Raw genomic sequence first — 15,338 nt, 5'->3', positions numbered from 1 at the left:
CGCAGGTGCGCTAGAAACTTAGTTTCCCACAGTTCATAATTTTTCTCATCCCCGTCAAAGCATAAACGGTTCCACCGGCTTCCAAACTCCTTTCTGGGCCCATAACCTGTTGAAGCTGCCATCGTAACATAAAGGGTAGACAGCCGGCTAAAATATGACGGAGGAATAAACTCACATAGCCATCGGATTTCGTTTGACTGGCGTGCACACACACACAGGGGCATGCAGTCATTTATTAAGTTGCAACACCTGAACAGCCGCAATGAATGAACCACACCCCTTAGGTTCACACCCCCTTAGACAACAGTCATAATAAGAGCACACTCAAGGTAACCAATGTTCAACAGAATCAATATAAAAGTTATTTTTCATATTGAAACTGTTGAAAATACACAACAAAGTAAGTTGATCCATATGACAGCCTCTGAACTCTGGTCAATACTAATCTTATATACAGGCACGCTAAGAAATAGCCTACCAGTACCTTCTGAACTTTTTTGACGGTGATCAGCTGTAAAATGGCTTGGTCCTGCTCGGTTTTCGTTGACGGAGTACATGCAAGAATTGAAAGTTTTTTAAAAGATCCCCTGCGTGACTGAAGTTTGATGCTGTCATGTGAGAACAAGAAACAGTCGGCATTTATCTTCCTCCCGCGTGCCTCATCTTCTTAATCTCCTAACGTAAATGATTAGATTTCGATGGATTACGTTTTCTTCCCTACGGCAGAAACCACCACTGGTTCATCAATTCCGTCATATGTATGTATTCATTTTTTTGTTTGTTTGTTGATCAAAAAGTACAAAGTAGATAAGGAAAACTACACAGCAAAAACTCCAGTGTTAAATTAACACTCCTGGGAGTGTATATGAGTCCACACTCAAAAGTGTAAAGTGTTAAAATATGAGTGTTAAATTAACACTCAAGAGTGTTAAAGTTAATGAGATAATTAAGTGATTAGTTTAGTGATGATTGAGCATTATTGAAGACACCTGATGTTAACAAGCAGAATCACTGAAGGAGGAAATCACTAATTGTAAGTTACCATTAAGGTGATGGGTGTTTGCTTTAGTTGGACTCTTGACACTTATATGTTTACTTTAAATTTTGCTTGTCTGCTGTTATTGATTTATAACAGTCAGATGAACAAAGAGACAATGTGATCTGATGGTGTTGGTTATGTTTTGACATAATCATGTTGTGATCTGAAAAACAAAACTTATTGAGATGGCTTACCTTGTTAATTACAGCAGCTCTGTGATTCTACAGCACATGATTTTCAGTATTTTTCATATAATCCAAAAATATTTCATAATCATTGTTCTGATCAAAAGACTTTCAAATGAATTTATTTAGAAACACAGACATCAATAATCAGCCTGTGAATCTCAACAATGGTGACAATAATAAAGCATGTTGCAGTGTCTGCCACCAATCACAACTCATTAATGGCTCCCATCATGCATTGCGGTATGAATAAATTATGATCTGAATTGTCTATGTAATTCACTTTTCCTAATTGAATATTCTGCTCGTCACCATTGTTGAGATGCATAGACTGAATCTTGAATTCTGCGTGTGCCTAAAAGAAAGGTTTTTTTTTTTTTCAAAACAACTTTTAAGAAATCCTTTGTATTATATCTAAAATTCTGGATATTTATGCAGATTCACAGTTGTGCTGTAATCAACAACATAAATCTAAGTCAGAAAGAAGGATCTTAATGAGTTCAGTGATCATTTTCAAATGATGATTGTCATAATATAACCAACACCATCAGATCACTTTTTTTCTTTGTTCATCTGGCAGTTATAAGATACAACAGCCAAACAAAATCTAAAGTAAATGTATAAGGGTCAAGAGCCCGACTAAAGCAAACACCCATCACCATAACGGTGGCTTACAATTTGTGATTTTCTCCTTCAGTGATTCGGCTTGTTAACATCAGGTGTCTTCAATAATGATCAATCATTACTAAATTAATCACTTAATTAGCTCATTAACTTTAACACTCTTGAGTGTTAATTTAACACTCATATTTTAACACTTTACACTCTTGAGTGTGGACTCATATACACTCCCAGGAGTGTTAATTTAACACTGGAGTTTTTGCTGTGTAGGATGCCGGGTGTATTCAAAGCGCCGCCGTTACTGTTTACAATGCGTGGAATATGTTTCGCTGTGATTGGTTGAGCGGATTTATCGCATTCTGCAGAGAAAGGAGACTGGCGTTTGTATCGGTTTTGAAAGAAAGGGAGAAAACATGACAAAATAACACGGCGGATATCGCATTTCAAGTAAGATTTCAATACCAACCCTACAATACTGATTTTTACAGGTACTCAGTTTTTTTGAAAAATGTATCACGTTTATCACGTTTTAGAATCAAACTCTTCATTTTATTTACGGCCAATGATAAATAATTAATGACTAATTGGCCAATTTAATCCATTCTGCAATGTTTCGGTCTCCCACGTATGTGTGGCGAGCTGTACCTCCGGGAACGGTGCAAAAGTATTTACTACAGCACTACCGCTAGGGGTCGCTAACCTCTTACAATAACAAAGGCATAGTTTGATGACGCAACATTTGCTAAGAATTATGGATCTTGTCATCAACGTCAAGCCGACCGATCTAATAATGTTTATGGATGACTGAATACATCAATGTTTTTATCAATGGGATAATTGATCAATGGGAAGGAGGCATTCATAGGGGGGGAAGGAGGCCTTCACAGGGGGCTCTCCCCTGTGAAGGCCTCCTTCCCCCCCTGTGAATGCCTCCTTCCCTTCCCCTTTACTTCTGTAAAGATAAAACGTTGTTGAGATAATTGCGGTTCATGTGGCTGTGCGGAAGCGATAAAACATTCTGTGTTATACATTTTTCAAGGCTTGTACCTTGGAACCTATTTCATGGTTTGCCTTCTCGAGCCACCAGGCACTTTTGTTGTGTGAATGAGTGGGCTGGATCACATTAAAGGGGTCATATAATGTCATTTTTGTACAAGTTATTATGATTCTTTAGGGTCTAAATGAAAAGTTTATAATACACTTTCATTAAAAATTCTCATTAGTATTGTAAGAAAACACTAATTTTACCTGGTCAAAAACGGCTCTGTTTTCAGCACGCCATTTAAGTGCATGTGTCTTTAAATGATAATGAGCTTTGCTCACCCCGCCACTCAGTGTGCGCACTGTGCGCACACAGTTTATAATAACACAATAACCATAACGCGTTGTTCATTATAAACTTGGGATTATGAATTATATTGAGAATGTTGTACATAGAAAACATGCCGTAATGTACCCTGAGTGTAAACCTTAGCCGCATTCATCATGAAGCGTGCAAGCGATTTGCAAAGATTAATATAAAGATTAATATAAAGGTTAATAAAACGTTACACTCACTTCTTCTTCTGGAGTTGCAGCAGGAACACGAATAGATCCTTTTTTCAGGAGCAGCTTCTTAGCAAAACCAGCTTTATACTGACCCTCGTTTATAAAGCAGTCTGGTGAGAAATGATTCGCGCAAACATGAAAGCATTGAAATTGATCGTGGGGAATATTCCCTTCGAAAACAAAACTCAGCCACTGCGTCTTCAGCGGTTCGGATTTAGGAACATCAATATGACTGCTGTGTTCCTTATTACACCCAAGAACAGAACACCACAATCACTTAGACGCCATTCTGCTCATAGACAGTGCTCCAGTGAGTATCAAAAATGTCCACGCGGACTATGATGACAGCTCGCTCACGAGCGAGGGTGGGGTCTGTGTTGAAACGCTGCTGTCAATTAACAATCGTGGGAGGGGCGTCCGACCGTGTGACATCACACGGTCGAACGGCTTGATTTGAGACAGGGGAAAAAATTTAAGGAGATTAAAAAAAGACCACTGGATTTTATCATTATATGATGGTTGTGTACAGGCACTGCCAACACACATTTCAGTACAATCAACTTGTAAAAGTGCATGTACCATTATATGACCCCTTTAAGGGTTTTCTGTTAAAACGGTGTCGTGTAAGCGGCCCCTAAGTTAATAGCTAATGATCGTTGAGACGTTGAGACCATTACCTGTAAAATTACACTTTTTTTTACAGTGTATAATTACCTATTTTATTCTTTCAAATAATTGAAAAGATCAGTTTTGTTTAGGCATGTGAGTTCAAGTGCATGCTTCTAACAGTAAAAATTATTGGTATCTGTTTTTTGCAATACTGGCCTTGTTTTTGACCCATGCACCCTATAACACAAAATTCTTTTGAACACTCAGAACCTCTGTGCTGAGGGTCGGAGCAAAGAAAATGAAGAAGAGAAAATGAAACTTAAACCTCCTGGAGCAAAAACAAAATATTTCCCTCTTGCCTTCTCCACTCAGTTTGACGGGCTTCATCACCAGAGCTAACCATCAGCAGACTACTCAGAAATAGGCTACGATGGACACCAGGTGGGTACTTTATTATTTGTTATCTTTAGATTAGTGCAAATATTTTATCCCCATATTTTTTAGGCTGTAATTACACAAAGTAACGTCCAAAACAAAAAGTCATGTCAGAATGTGATCAAACAGAGAGAAAAATGTAAACAAATTTAATTTCTATTTTTAATGTAAATTAAAGTTAATAAGAAAAATTCACATAATAAAACAAACACTTACTATTCTATATAACTATCTAAAAAAGCTACAAAAACAACAAAAAACCTGCTATGTGTACTGTGCTAGACTTATGGGACTCATCACAACACTTTTGCATATTGTTGCCCTATTGTTGGTTTGATTGCTTCTATTGCTCTCCTCATTTGTAAGTCAGTTAGGATAAAAGCGTCTGCTAAATGATTAAGTGTAATAATGTTCTTAACAAATTACAAAATAATAACAAACACAAATTACCTGACACACAAAAAAAGGGGATATTCATGCATAAATATACATAAGATGACAGCAACAGAACATTGCTCTGCAAATCAAACTGTAGGCTACAATTGCTCTAAAAAAAACGAGGAGAATAGGCTACACATAATATCCACACACCAGTGTGTCATATCCAGTGTGTACACCAGTCAAACTCATGTCCACCGCAATTTTCTCGACAACATTTTATCTTTACAGAAGGTACCCCCTGTGAAGGCCTCCTTCCCTTCCCCTTTACTTCTGTAAAGATAAAACGTTGTTGAGATAATTGCGGTTCATGTGGCTGCGCGGAAGCGATAACACAATCTGTGTTATACATTTTTCAAGGCTTATACCTTGGAACCTATTTCATGGTTTGCCTTCTCGAGCCACCAGGCACTTTTGTTGTGAGAATGAGCAGACCGGATCGCATTAAGGGTTTTCTGTTAAAACTGTGTCGTGTTAGCGGCCCCTAAGTTAATAGCTAATGATCGTTGAGACGGAAGTGAATCAATCAAAACAAACTTTAGCTGGACAATAACTTTATTCTAGAGCTGCTGTAAAGCCTAAACAATCTCTGTTACTTTAATTTCCTAATATCACTGTGAAGCTGCTTTGAAACAATCTATATTTTTGCTCTTTTGAAATTTACTAATGATATTTTTTCTAGTTTCGACAATAATATGTGTACTGGTGCCATTTTCCTAGATCTTACAAAAGCATTTGATTTAGTTGATCATTATCTGCTCTTGGATAAATTATATTCATTTGGTCTTTCCCGTTCATCTCTTCTGTGGTTTAACTCTTATTTTCATCATCGCCGCCAGTGTGTGTCCTTCGGGGGCAGTCAGTCGAATTTTACAGGTGTAGATAAAGGCATTCCCCAAGGTTCTTCACTTGGGCCTTTGTTATTTTCCATTTTTATTAATGACTTGCCACAATGTTGTTCAGAATGTGACATTCATCTTTATGCAGATGATACAATTATATATTGCTCCAAACCAAATATTCCCGACATAAATTATACTTTACAACATGACTTTGATTCTGTACAGCAGTGGCTGTCATTTAATAAACTCCTGCTGAATAAATCAAAATCATACTGTATGCTTTTTCAGAAGAAAGATAGAAATAATCTTAATTTGCATTTTCTTGATTCTTCTCCTTTACAACCAACCGAAAAATTTAAATATCTCGGTGTTTGGCTAGAAACTGATCTTTCATTCAAAGCTCATGTACATGCGCTGAACAACAAACTTAGTTTTCGTCTTAAAACATTATATCATTCAATAGATTGCTTTAATTTTCAGGTTAGGAAAAGGATAGTCTCTCAGTTGTTGCTACCTATTCTGGACTATGCAGATATTATATATGCCAACACTACTGCCTCTTGTCTACACTCTCTTGATGTGGTATACAACAGCCTGTGCCGTTTTGTTCTACGCTGCCCCTATAGGACACATCATTGTGTGATGTATGAACAGCTGTCCTGGCTTGCACCCTCAGCCAGAAGACAATATCATTGGCTTCAGCTCATTTTTAAATGTATTTACTTTCAATATCCATATTATTTATCACAATATTTAGTGCCTTACAGTTCACATTATAGCCTTCGTCACAACGAACAGATCTTCTTTACTGTCCCTAGAGTTAAGAGAGAAATTGGGAAATATGCTTTCTGTTTTAGAGCCCCTCGTGACTGGAACAGCCTTCCTGCATCCATTCGTTCGCTTACTTCTTTTCCTATGTTCCGAACTGCTTTGTTAACACATCTTCAGAATATTTGTCTATGTTTCTAGCATTTCAGATTTAGCATTGATATTGTCATGTTATGTATGTTTTTATTCAGTATATGAATGTCTATCTGTGATGGGTGGGGATAGTGAGAGCTTGTGTGTGTGTGAGTGCGGGCGGGCGTGTGTGTCCGTGTGGTGCGTGTGAAAGTGTGTGAGTGCGTGTGTTTATTTGTTTTTTTTTTTTTTTTTTTTTTTTTTTTTTTTTTTTTTGTTGTTGTTGTATTATTATTTTATTATTGTTATGACTTTTTTGTCTTATTTGATTGTATCTACTCTGTTGTTTTGCTGTTTTTTGTTGTTTGGACATGATCCTGAGGACCCCCATGAAAACGAGATGTTTCATCTCATGGGGTTGATCCTCTAATAAATGTACATAAATAAATAAATAAATAAATATTTTTAAAAGCGCTATTGGCCTATAAATGAAGGTGACACTTCTGGGACGTTATTATCTCATACCATACCACATAATATCACTGATGGAGGCATTGATGCTATCGAGGTATGATGTCCATTTGTCTTTTAAAAGTATAGTTGTGGAGTGGATAATACATGTCAAAAGTTCCAGGGGAATAGTCTGTCTAATGAGTGAATGCCAACCTTTAATAGAGGGAGGCTTATCACTGATCCAGGACATCAGTAAATTCTTTCTGGCAGCAAAAGTTAACAGACTTTTACAGAGGTAAATGTCTAACGTAAATCCTCTAAACTTTTTTAAAATACTCCACAAGAGTATTTGGCTTGCATGATAATTCCTTTATTTTTGATCATATTTTACAGTAGGGGAAAGCAGGGCACAACATAACGCGGGGCTAGTTGTAGAGGAAAACTTGCGCCAAAATACAGAAATCTTTGGAAGATATCACTGAACATTTATTTAACCAGCAAAAGTCAATTTCTTACTTATGTTAATTTTTCATCTCTATTTTTGGTGTTTATTTTTTAAATTAGACAAATCTGATATTATTTTAATCCCAATATGTTTTTTTAACAGTTGACATGGTTCTTTAATACTTCGCTAACTAGCAGAAGACATTAGCAGGATGCACAGGTGGGGCATGTTGTCACACTGCATTACAATGAGCCCCTATTAGAACTATGCTATTCTATTCTATCTCTGACATCTCTGTTGTCCCGTTTCCACTGTAACGGCGCTGGATCTCGTGCCGGAGCTTGAGTCATGTTCAGCCGAGGAACTTTTTTCTTTTTTCTTTTTTTCTTTTTTTTTACTCAATTTTTATTGTATTAGAGGGTAACAATATAAAAGAGGTATTGTAACAATACAGATACAACAGCAATACTTACACCACCCTCCCACCCCTACCGCATGGGATACAACATAACTATCAGTGTAGCACAGTCAGTGTTATAGAGCAGTCACTTAGTGTCCTTTCAGTAAAAATGTCTTGAACTCTGGTAATTCCATTGCTGCATGTTTGTATAGTCCGAGGTGTAGCGCCGTTGATCTTGGCAGAAGAAAGTTCAAGAAAAAGAATCTCTAAGAACGTATTCAGCCCATGCTTATGGGCTAAGTTGTGGGGTGGAACCCAAACTTGAATAATGATCTTCTTGGCTGCTGTTAGACCAGCTAACCAAATTTTTCTAGACCTTTCATTCATGCCGTCAAGTTTAGAGTCATCATTGAGAAGGTGTAAAACAGGGTCCATAGGGAGCTGAATATCAATCAGATCAGACAATGATTGTAACACCTTATTCCAAAAATCATAAATCTTAGGGCAGTCCCACATTATATGCATAAAAGTCCCCAAAGTATTTTGTGAGCACAAAGCACAAAATGGGTGTGGAGCTTGACCAATTAAGTGTCTTACTCTGGGAGTAATATATGCCCTATGAGAAAACTTCATATGAATAAACTGATGGTTAGGATTATGAGAGGAGCTACATATGTTATCCCAGCTTACGTCCCAGTCTATTTCTCTACCTCTGAGTGCCATTGAACGATCCCATCCCAGTGTATAGGCTTAGGAGACAAATATGGTAGAAGCCTGGCATACAGAAAAGAGACGACACTTTTGGGGCCACATATATCCAACTGACCACTGGATGCTCCTTCATCTCTGAGCCCCATACAACCTTATGTGCTTTGAGAGCTGACCTAAGTCTGAAGTAAAAGAATAAGGAGTGTCTAGGGATACCATAGAGTGAAACCAAGTCATTAAAGTTTAGTAAAGAGTCTTCACCATTCAAGTCTCCAATGACCCCTTCTCGTCCCATACACCTTGAATGAATGGCTTATTTCCAGACAATAAATTGTTATTACGCCAAACAGGAGATGATTTATGTCATTTTGATGTAAAACCCACTAATCTCTCAACTTGTCTAATAGTCTGAAGCATGTATGTCAGTACTGGGCCATACCTCAATGTACAATGATTAATGGAGAGACCAGAAAATAGAAAATCCTTAAGCCTAATGGGAGCAATTATGTCTTGTTCTATTGTCTTCCATGGTGATATAGAATTTGGATCCAACCACTGCTTCATTGGACTCATGGTAAATGGCCAGTGATAGTATCTAAAGTTAGGAAGTACCCAGCCTCCTTCTAGTTTGTTATGTTGTAGTGTGGTTCGTTTAATACGTGGTCGCCTCCCATTCCATATATATTTCGTGAGTAGCGAGTCAACCTTGGACCAGTAATCCTTCGGCGGAGATAGTGGCAACATAGAGGAGATGAAATTAATGCGTGGTAAAATGTTCATTTTCACTACTGCTATGCGAGACGGGACAGATGCAGGAAGGGCAGACCATATTTTTGTATCCTCCCCAACCTTCCTCAACACACTGGTGTAGTTTAATTTAGTTATGGCTGTGACAGATGTTTGAATTGACACCCCTAGATATTTGACCTCTTTGGTAATTGCAATATTAGTAGGTAAAACTAACTGACTTCTATCCCTGTTAACTAACATCAGGGCAGATTTAGAGAGATTAATTTTAAAACTGGATAGTGCACCAAACATATTTAATACTCTAATAGTGTTGGGAAGAGAGTTTTGTACCTCTGACATATAGATTAATGTATCATCTGCATACATGACACTTTGTGAGAAGTGCCAATGTGAATAGGAGAAATAGTTATACTGTAACGAATATACTGTGCTAGAGGTTCTATAGAAAGATTAAAGGAGACAAGGGGCAGCCCTGTCTTGTACCACGGTTTATAGTAAACAAATTTGAAATGACACCTCCTATACACACTCTAGCAGAAGGGTTCGAGGAACTTCTAACTTCCACATCATTGTACAGTTCTGAGAACATATTTTGACATCATAAGTATTTATATTCTGTATCTTTTTGAATAAAATAATACAATTTTATGCAAGGCATCATGCGTTTCATCACGCAAAAAGATCAACACACTGGTGTGAAAATGACTACACTGAACGCTATACTCTCGACTGACTGCTTTTATTTGAGCAAATCCACATTAGGTTTAGAAATTTCATGCATGGCCACACTTTAAAATTAATTGCTATTGTGATGGGAATTTTTAATTTTCTTGTCATACACATGATTAACTTCTAGGTGTGCTGCTGATTCTACAATATAATGATTGATGTGAACTGCTGTGGGACAGGCAGAGAGGGGGAGACCTGGTTTTGGAAGGGACCCTTGACCCCTAAGGTCGAAGGGGATCCAAGTTAGGGCTTGCAGGCTGCAAGCAGAACTAAACCTAAAGCTCAGCTCTGAGTAAGATCACTGTGCAAGGTTCTTATCCGTCTACGGGTAAGCAGAAGACCTTGGGAAAATAGCAGTATAAGTAGAGTGTTCTGCCTCTCTCTCCTTGTCTCACTTGAAACCACAGACTATACTGTCTATCTCTGTGCGTGTCAACTGGGCCTTTTTCCTTGCAAGGGAAGAATAAATTACTTTTTAAAGATCATTTGATTTCAGACTGTCTTTTATGCAGAGATGATTGTTTAATGAAAATTGCCACTACAGCTATCATAAAATTTGAATGCCAGAAATTTGCTGTGTCTGTAGTACTTGGTAGGAACTCCGGATTATTCAGAGAGGCATTATCATTGTTACAACGTAAATTGCTCTGTTTTGATTCTATAACGCAGGGAACAATTACAGGAGCTCCTGTCGAAGTATGTAGTGGACACACTCAACTACATTCAGACAGTGAGGGGCTTCTGTGACAAACACCAAATATGGACCCTTGAGAGAGAGAAAGAGCTGGAGATCATGAGAGACATCAAGGACCAAGCAGACCAAGTCAGTCATAAGTTTGAGTATCTAATGTGCTCAAATAATAAAGCTACGGCATTGGGGGAGAACCTGAATTATAGTGTAAAATCTGGGTCCATAAATAAGGAGCTGGAGAAGGTACTGGGTGCTGTCCTGGAGAACACACTTCAGGGGCTGGAGGAACTTGACGTCTTCCTGGATGCAGTGGAGAATCTCGCAGTCACCTCACCGTTTGTCTTCACTGGACAGAGCTTCTTGCCTGAGGATGAGAGTCCTGAAAGTGTGCGATCAGTCATCACAGCTGCAAGAATGTCCTCTCCTCTCCTCATCCACTTTAAACGAAATGCAGAAACCTTCTTCCTTCCTTCACTCAGTAACTTGGACGTCCTGTCCTTTCAATTAGACAAATACATAAGAATCACAAAACTGATTTGTGAGAGAATGGAGAAAAAGTTAGTACTGACATTCATGCAATGTTCATTGTTCAAGGATAGTATTTTTATTATATACACGTTAATAATACACACATATCAAAATAATCTCAGTGGTGTTTACTAAATCAACTAAATCGAAGGCTTAATTCCATAATTAGATCAATAATTAACATTTTTTTCTACATTTTTTTTTTTCCTCACAGATCCGAGAGTGATTTGTGGTATAAAGATATTCATAGGTAAGTATTATAAATATTAGGGTGAGATTGGGGTTAATTTAACATCTTCATTATTCATCATAACCTACAGGCCAAACTAAGTGGAATCATTCAATCTGAATTCTGAAAGTTTATTTGCTTTTATGATAATCTCTAAAATATATAGGCTACCTGTGTAAAAATATATAAGTCTTTGTTAATCCTGCTGAAACTCTCTACAGACGTAAGAAGGCTCAGCCTGTACTGAAGATCAGCTTGAACTTCAGCGAGGACTCCATGCACAAAATGCTTGATCATTTGAAGCTGTTATGCAAAATCAGGTGAGACCTACCCACATAGCAACATTGTGTCGGCCCAGATCCGGCCCACATCTGGCACACGTGGAAAGATGATCTGGCCCACATGCAGCGTGGAATTACGGCACTTGAGTGGGCCGCTCCTGTTTGCCAGATCTGGGCCACAAGCAGGCCATAGCAATGCCACATCTCAGCCAAGAGCAAAGAAATAAACCAGAACTGGACCTTATCTGAGCCACAAAGTCTGTGTATATTAAATATGGAGTCATCTCAGCCTTAATAAGCCTGTTAACAAAAAGAATCACTGAAAGAAAGAAGAGAACAGAAAAAAGAGACGAGCAGAAACACAAGATCTATAACTGACTTCAGACACAGCCTTAGATGAAATCAACTGAAGAGAAAAGAAGACATTAAATCTGTGAAGATCTCAGCAGAGGAGGATTAAACAACTCCACAAACAGCATTACCAGCTTCACTTATTACTAACCAGACTGACTTTATTTCTGTCAGATGTCTACAGAAGTTTTATTGAGAATTAACAGAGTTTAACTCTGTGTTTCATTTTAAGTCACCATAACAGTGAATAGTGTTTCCATTAGTTGGGCTCTTAACTCTCATTATATATTTAGTCTTTTTTGGCTGCTGTGACAGTGTGTTTGTCAAACACATTTGCAGCAGCAAAGAAAGCTAAAGTGAAACGAGATCAGGTGATGATGGTTACATGTTGATGGTTTTATAATCATCATTAAAAAACCTAGTTCACTGATGTCTTTGGAATCAAACAATTATGTTGTTCCATTAATATCTTCACATCACAAACCCTGTGTTACTGCAGCGTGAGGTCTTGCAATATTATAACAATCAGTTAGAAGACTTTAACAAACATGAGCATGAAACATTAGTACTCCATGACACACACAGACATCAACAATCAACGTATGAATCTCAACAATGGTGACAATCAAAAGTACCTTGCTGCAATGCATGCTGGGTACCAGTATAGTACAAAGCTCCCAGCATGCATTGCAACATGAATAAATTATGCAGCTGAATTCTCCTATTATTTTGTTTAATTCTAAATATGTGCTTTTATTTTTTTTTGCTGTTGTTTTTGTTGTGACATTTAGTAGCTTTTCAGTGATGTTCTGAATTAATCTGTTTATCTAAAAAAAAAAAATATTGTCACCCTTGTTGAGATTCATGTGCTGATTTTTGATATCTCTGTGTGTCACCATGGACTTAATTTTCATTCTCATGTTTGTTAAAATCTTCTAACTGACTGTTATAATATTGCTGGACCTCACGCTGCAGTAATGCAGGGTTTGTGATGAGAATATATTAATGGTACAACACAATTGTTAGATTCAGATTACCTCAGTGATTCAGGCTATTTCATGATGATTATAAAACCATCAACAGGTAACCATAATCAACTGATTTCATTTCACTTTAGCTTTCTTTGCTGCTGTAAATGTGTTTTACAAACACACTGTCACAGCAGCCAAAGAAGACAAAAGATTTAATGAGAGTTAAGAGCCCAACTAATGGAAACACTAATCACTGTTATGGTGACTTCAAATGAAACACATTAGAGTTAAACTCTGTTAATTCTCAATAAAACTTGTGTAGACGTCTGCCAGAAATAAAGTCAGTCTGGTTAGTAATAAGTGAAGCTGGTAATGCTGTTTGTGGAGTTGTTTAATCCTCCTCTGCTGAGATCTTCACATATTTAATGTCTTCTTTTCTCTTCAGTTGATTTCATCTAAGACTGTGACTGAAGTCAGTTTTAGTTCTTGTGTTTCTGCTCGTCTCTTTTTCTGTTCTCTTCTTTCCTTCAGTGATTCTGCTTGTTAACAGGCTTATTAAGGCTGAGATGACTTCATATTTAATATACACAGACTTTGTGGTTCAGATAAGATCCAGTTCTGGTTTATTTATTTGCTCTTGGCTGAGATGTGGCATTGCTATGGCCTGCTTGCGGCCCAGATCTGGCAAACAGGAGCGGCCCACTCAAGTGCCGTAATTCCACGCTGCATGTGGGCCAGATCATCTTTCCACGTGTGCCAGATGTGGGCCGGATCTGGGCCGACACAATGTTGCTATGTGGGTATATTTATGATCTGATGTATTCTTCACACTCATGCATCATGAAAGGCGGCTGTAAATAATATATTTTTTATTATTGTCTAGGATGGACCAGCACACAAAGCTGGCTTTAATTTTTCAGGAATACGCTCTGCACTTCATTGGTTTATTCAGTCAGCGTCACTCTAGAATGGATGCGTTCCTGTCAGATCTGGAAGAGAGTGCAGTTCAGCTGGACAAGATGAAGAAGGGAGCCAGTATCTCCACTGTGGCTGGCAGTTCAGTTGGGATAGTAGGGGGTGCTTTGTCCATTGCTGGTCTTGCTCTGGCCCCCGTCACTGCAGGAGCGTCACTGGGTCTCACTATAGCAGGTGTCAGTCTGGGGGTGACCAGTGGGGCCAATAGTTTGGTCACAGGCGTCACTGAACTTGGAGTCAGCCAGTGGCATGGGACAAAAACCCAGAATATTTTCCATCAATATATGGAGGATGTGGAGAATATTCTAAACTGTCTGGATCAGGCCAGTAGTCAGGAGCATGTAGAGGGGCCTGATGAGTTTGGTATCATTACACATGGGAAACTGGTACTTCGTGCTGCAGCATTGGGCAACCGCATTGATGCTCTGGTAGATGGAGCTTCAGCTGTTAAAATACTCAAGACTGAGGAGGTGATTGCGACTGCAACCAAGACCGGGCTAAAGGAGGCACAAAGTTCTCGAAACATTCCCAAACTGGCTGCAGAACTTCCCGACATTGGGCAGCTGGCAAAAGGGACGCCACTAGCTCTTTCAAAGTCTGCTAGAGCTGGATTCATCGGTCTAAATGCCCTCTTTATTGGCTTAGATGTACACTGCAAAAAGAGATGTGTCAAAAAACAACACATGTGACTGTGTAGATAGCATTTTGACACATGTTGTGTAGATTTTTAACACAATGTGTGTTAAAATGTAACTGGATAGAATAGCACTGGGTGGAGGGCAGTTTGTGTTTATGAAAAAAATTATAGGTATATTTTATATAGTATCCCATAAAATGCTCTAAAATAAATAAAGCAATACATTCAAATAAATAAATTAAATCTTAATTCATGAAAACTAAAGAAAATAAAGATCAACGGGTGTTTTTTTCCAGCCAATCATATCATGCCTCTTTTTCAATGTCTTTTTCAAATGCTGCTTTCACTTGTTATTAATAACCAGATTAACTTTATTTCTGTCAGACTCTACAGAAGCTCTTATTGAGAATTAACAGGTTTTGGTGTTGATGATTCATTGAATGTTTCATTTAAAGTCACCAGAATCGTGATTAGTGTCAGCTTTATTTGGGCTCTTGACCCTTGACTCTTTAACATTAGTTTTCTCTGATTGCTGTAAATGTTTGAATTTTAACACATTTGAAACAGCAGAAA

The 15,338-nt window shown here is 38.0% G+C and overlaps 1 protein-coding gene across 1 annotated transcript; it reads left to right on the top strand.

Moving 5' to 3' along the window:
• Positions 1 to 4,332: 4,332 nt before the first annotated feature.
• Positions 4,333 to 15,063, top strand: LOC307165188 (uncharacterized protein). The gene is made up of 5 exons (XM_079882571.1): positions 4,333 to 4,443; positions 10,772 to 11,350; positions 11,536 to 11,571; positions 11,772 to 11,870; positions 14,037 to 15,063. Exons 1-5 carry the CDS (start codon positions 4,433 to 4,435, stop codon positions 14,815 to 14,817), a joined length of 1,506 nt encoding a protein of 501 aa, XP_079738697.1. The 5' UTR covers positions 4,333 to 4,432; the 3' UTR covers positions 14,818 to 15,063.
• The last annotated feature ends 275 nt before the right edge of the window (positions 15,064 to 15,338 follow it).

This window comes from Squalius cephalus, assembly GCF_949319135.1.
Source record: "Squalius cephalus genome assembly, chromosome: 1".
Classification (NCBI taxonomy): Eukaryota; Metazoa; Chordata; class Actinopteri; order Cypriniformes; family Leuciscidae; genus Squalius; species Squalius cephalus.
Note: the sequence above shows the minus strand (reverse complement) of the source record. Positions and strands in the feature narration are given on the sequence as shown.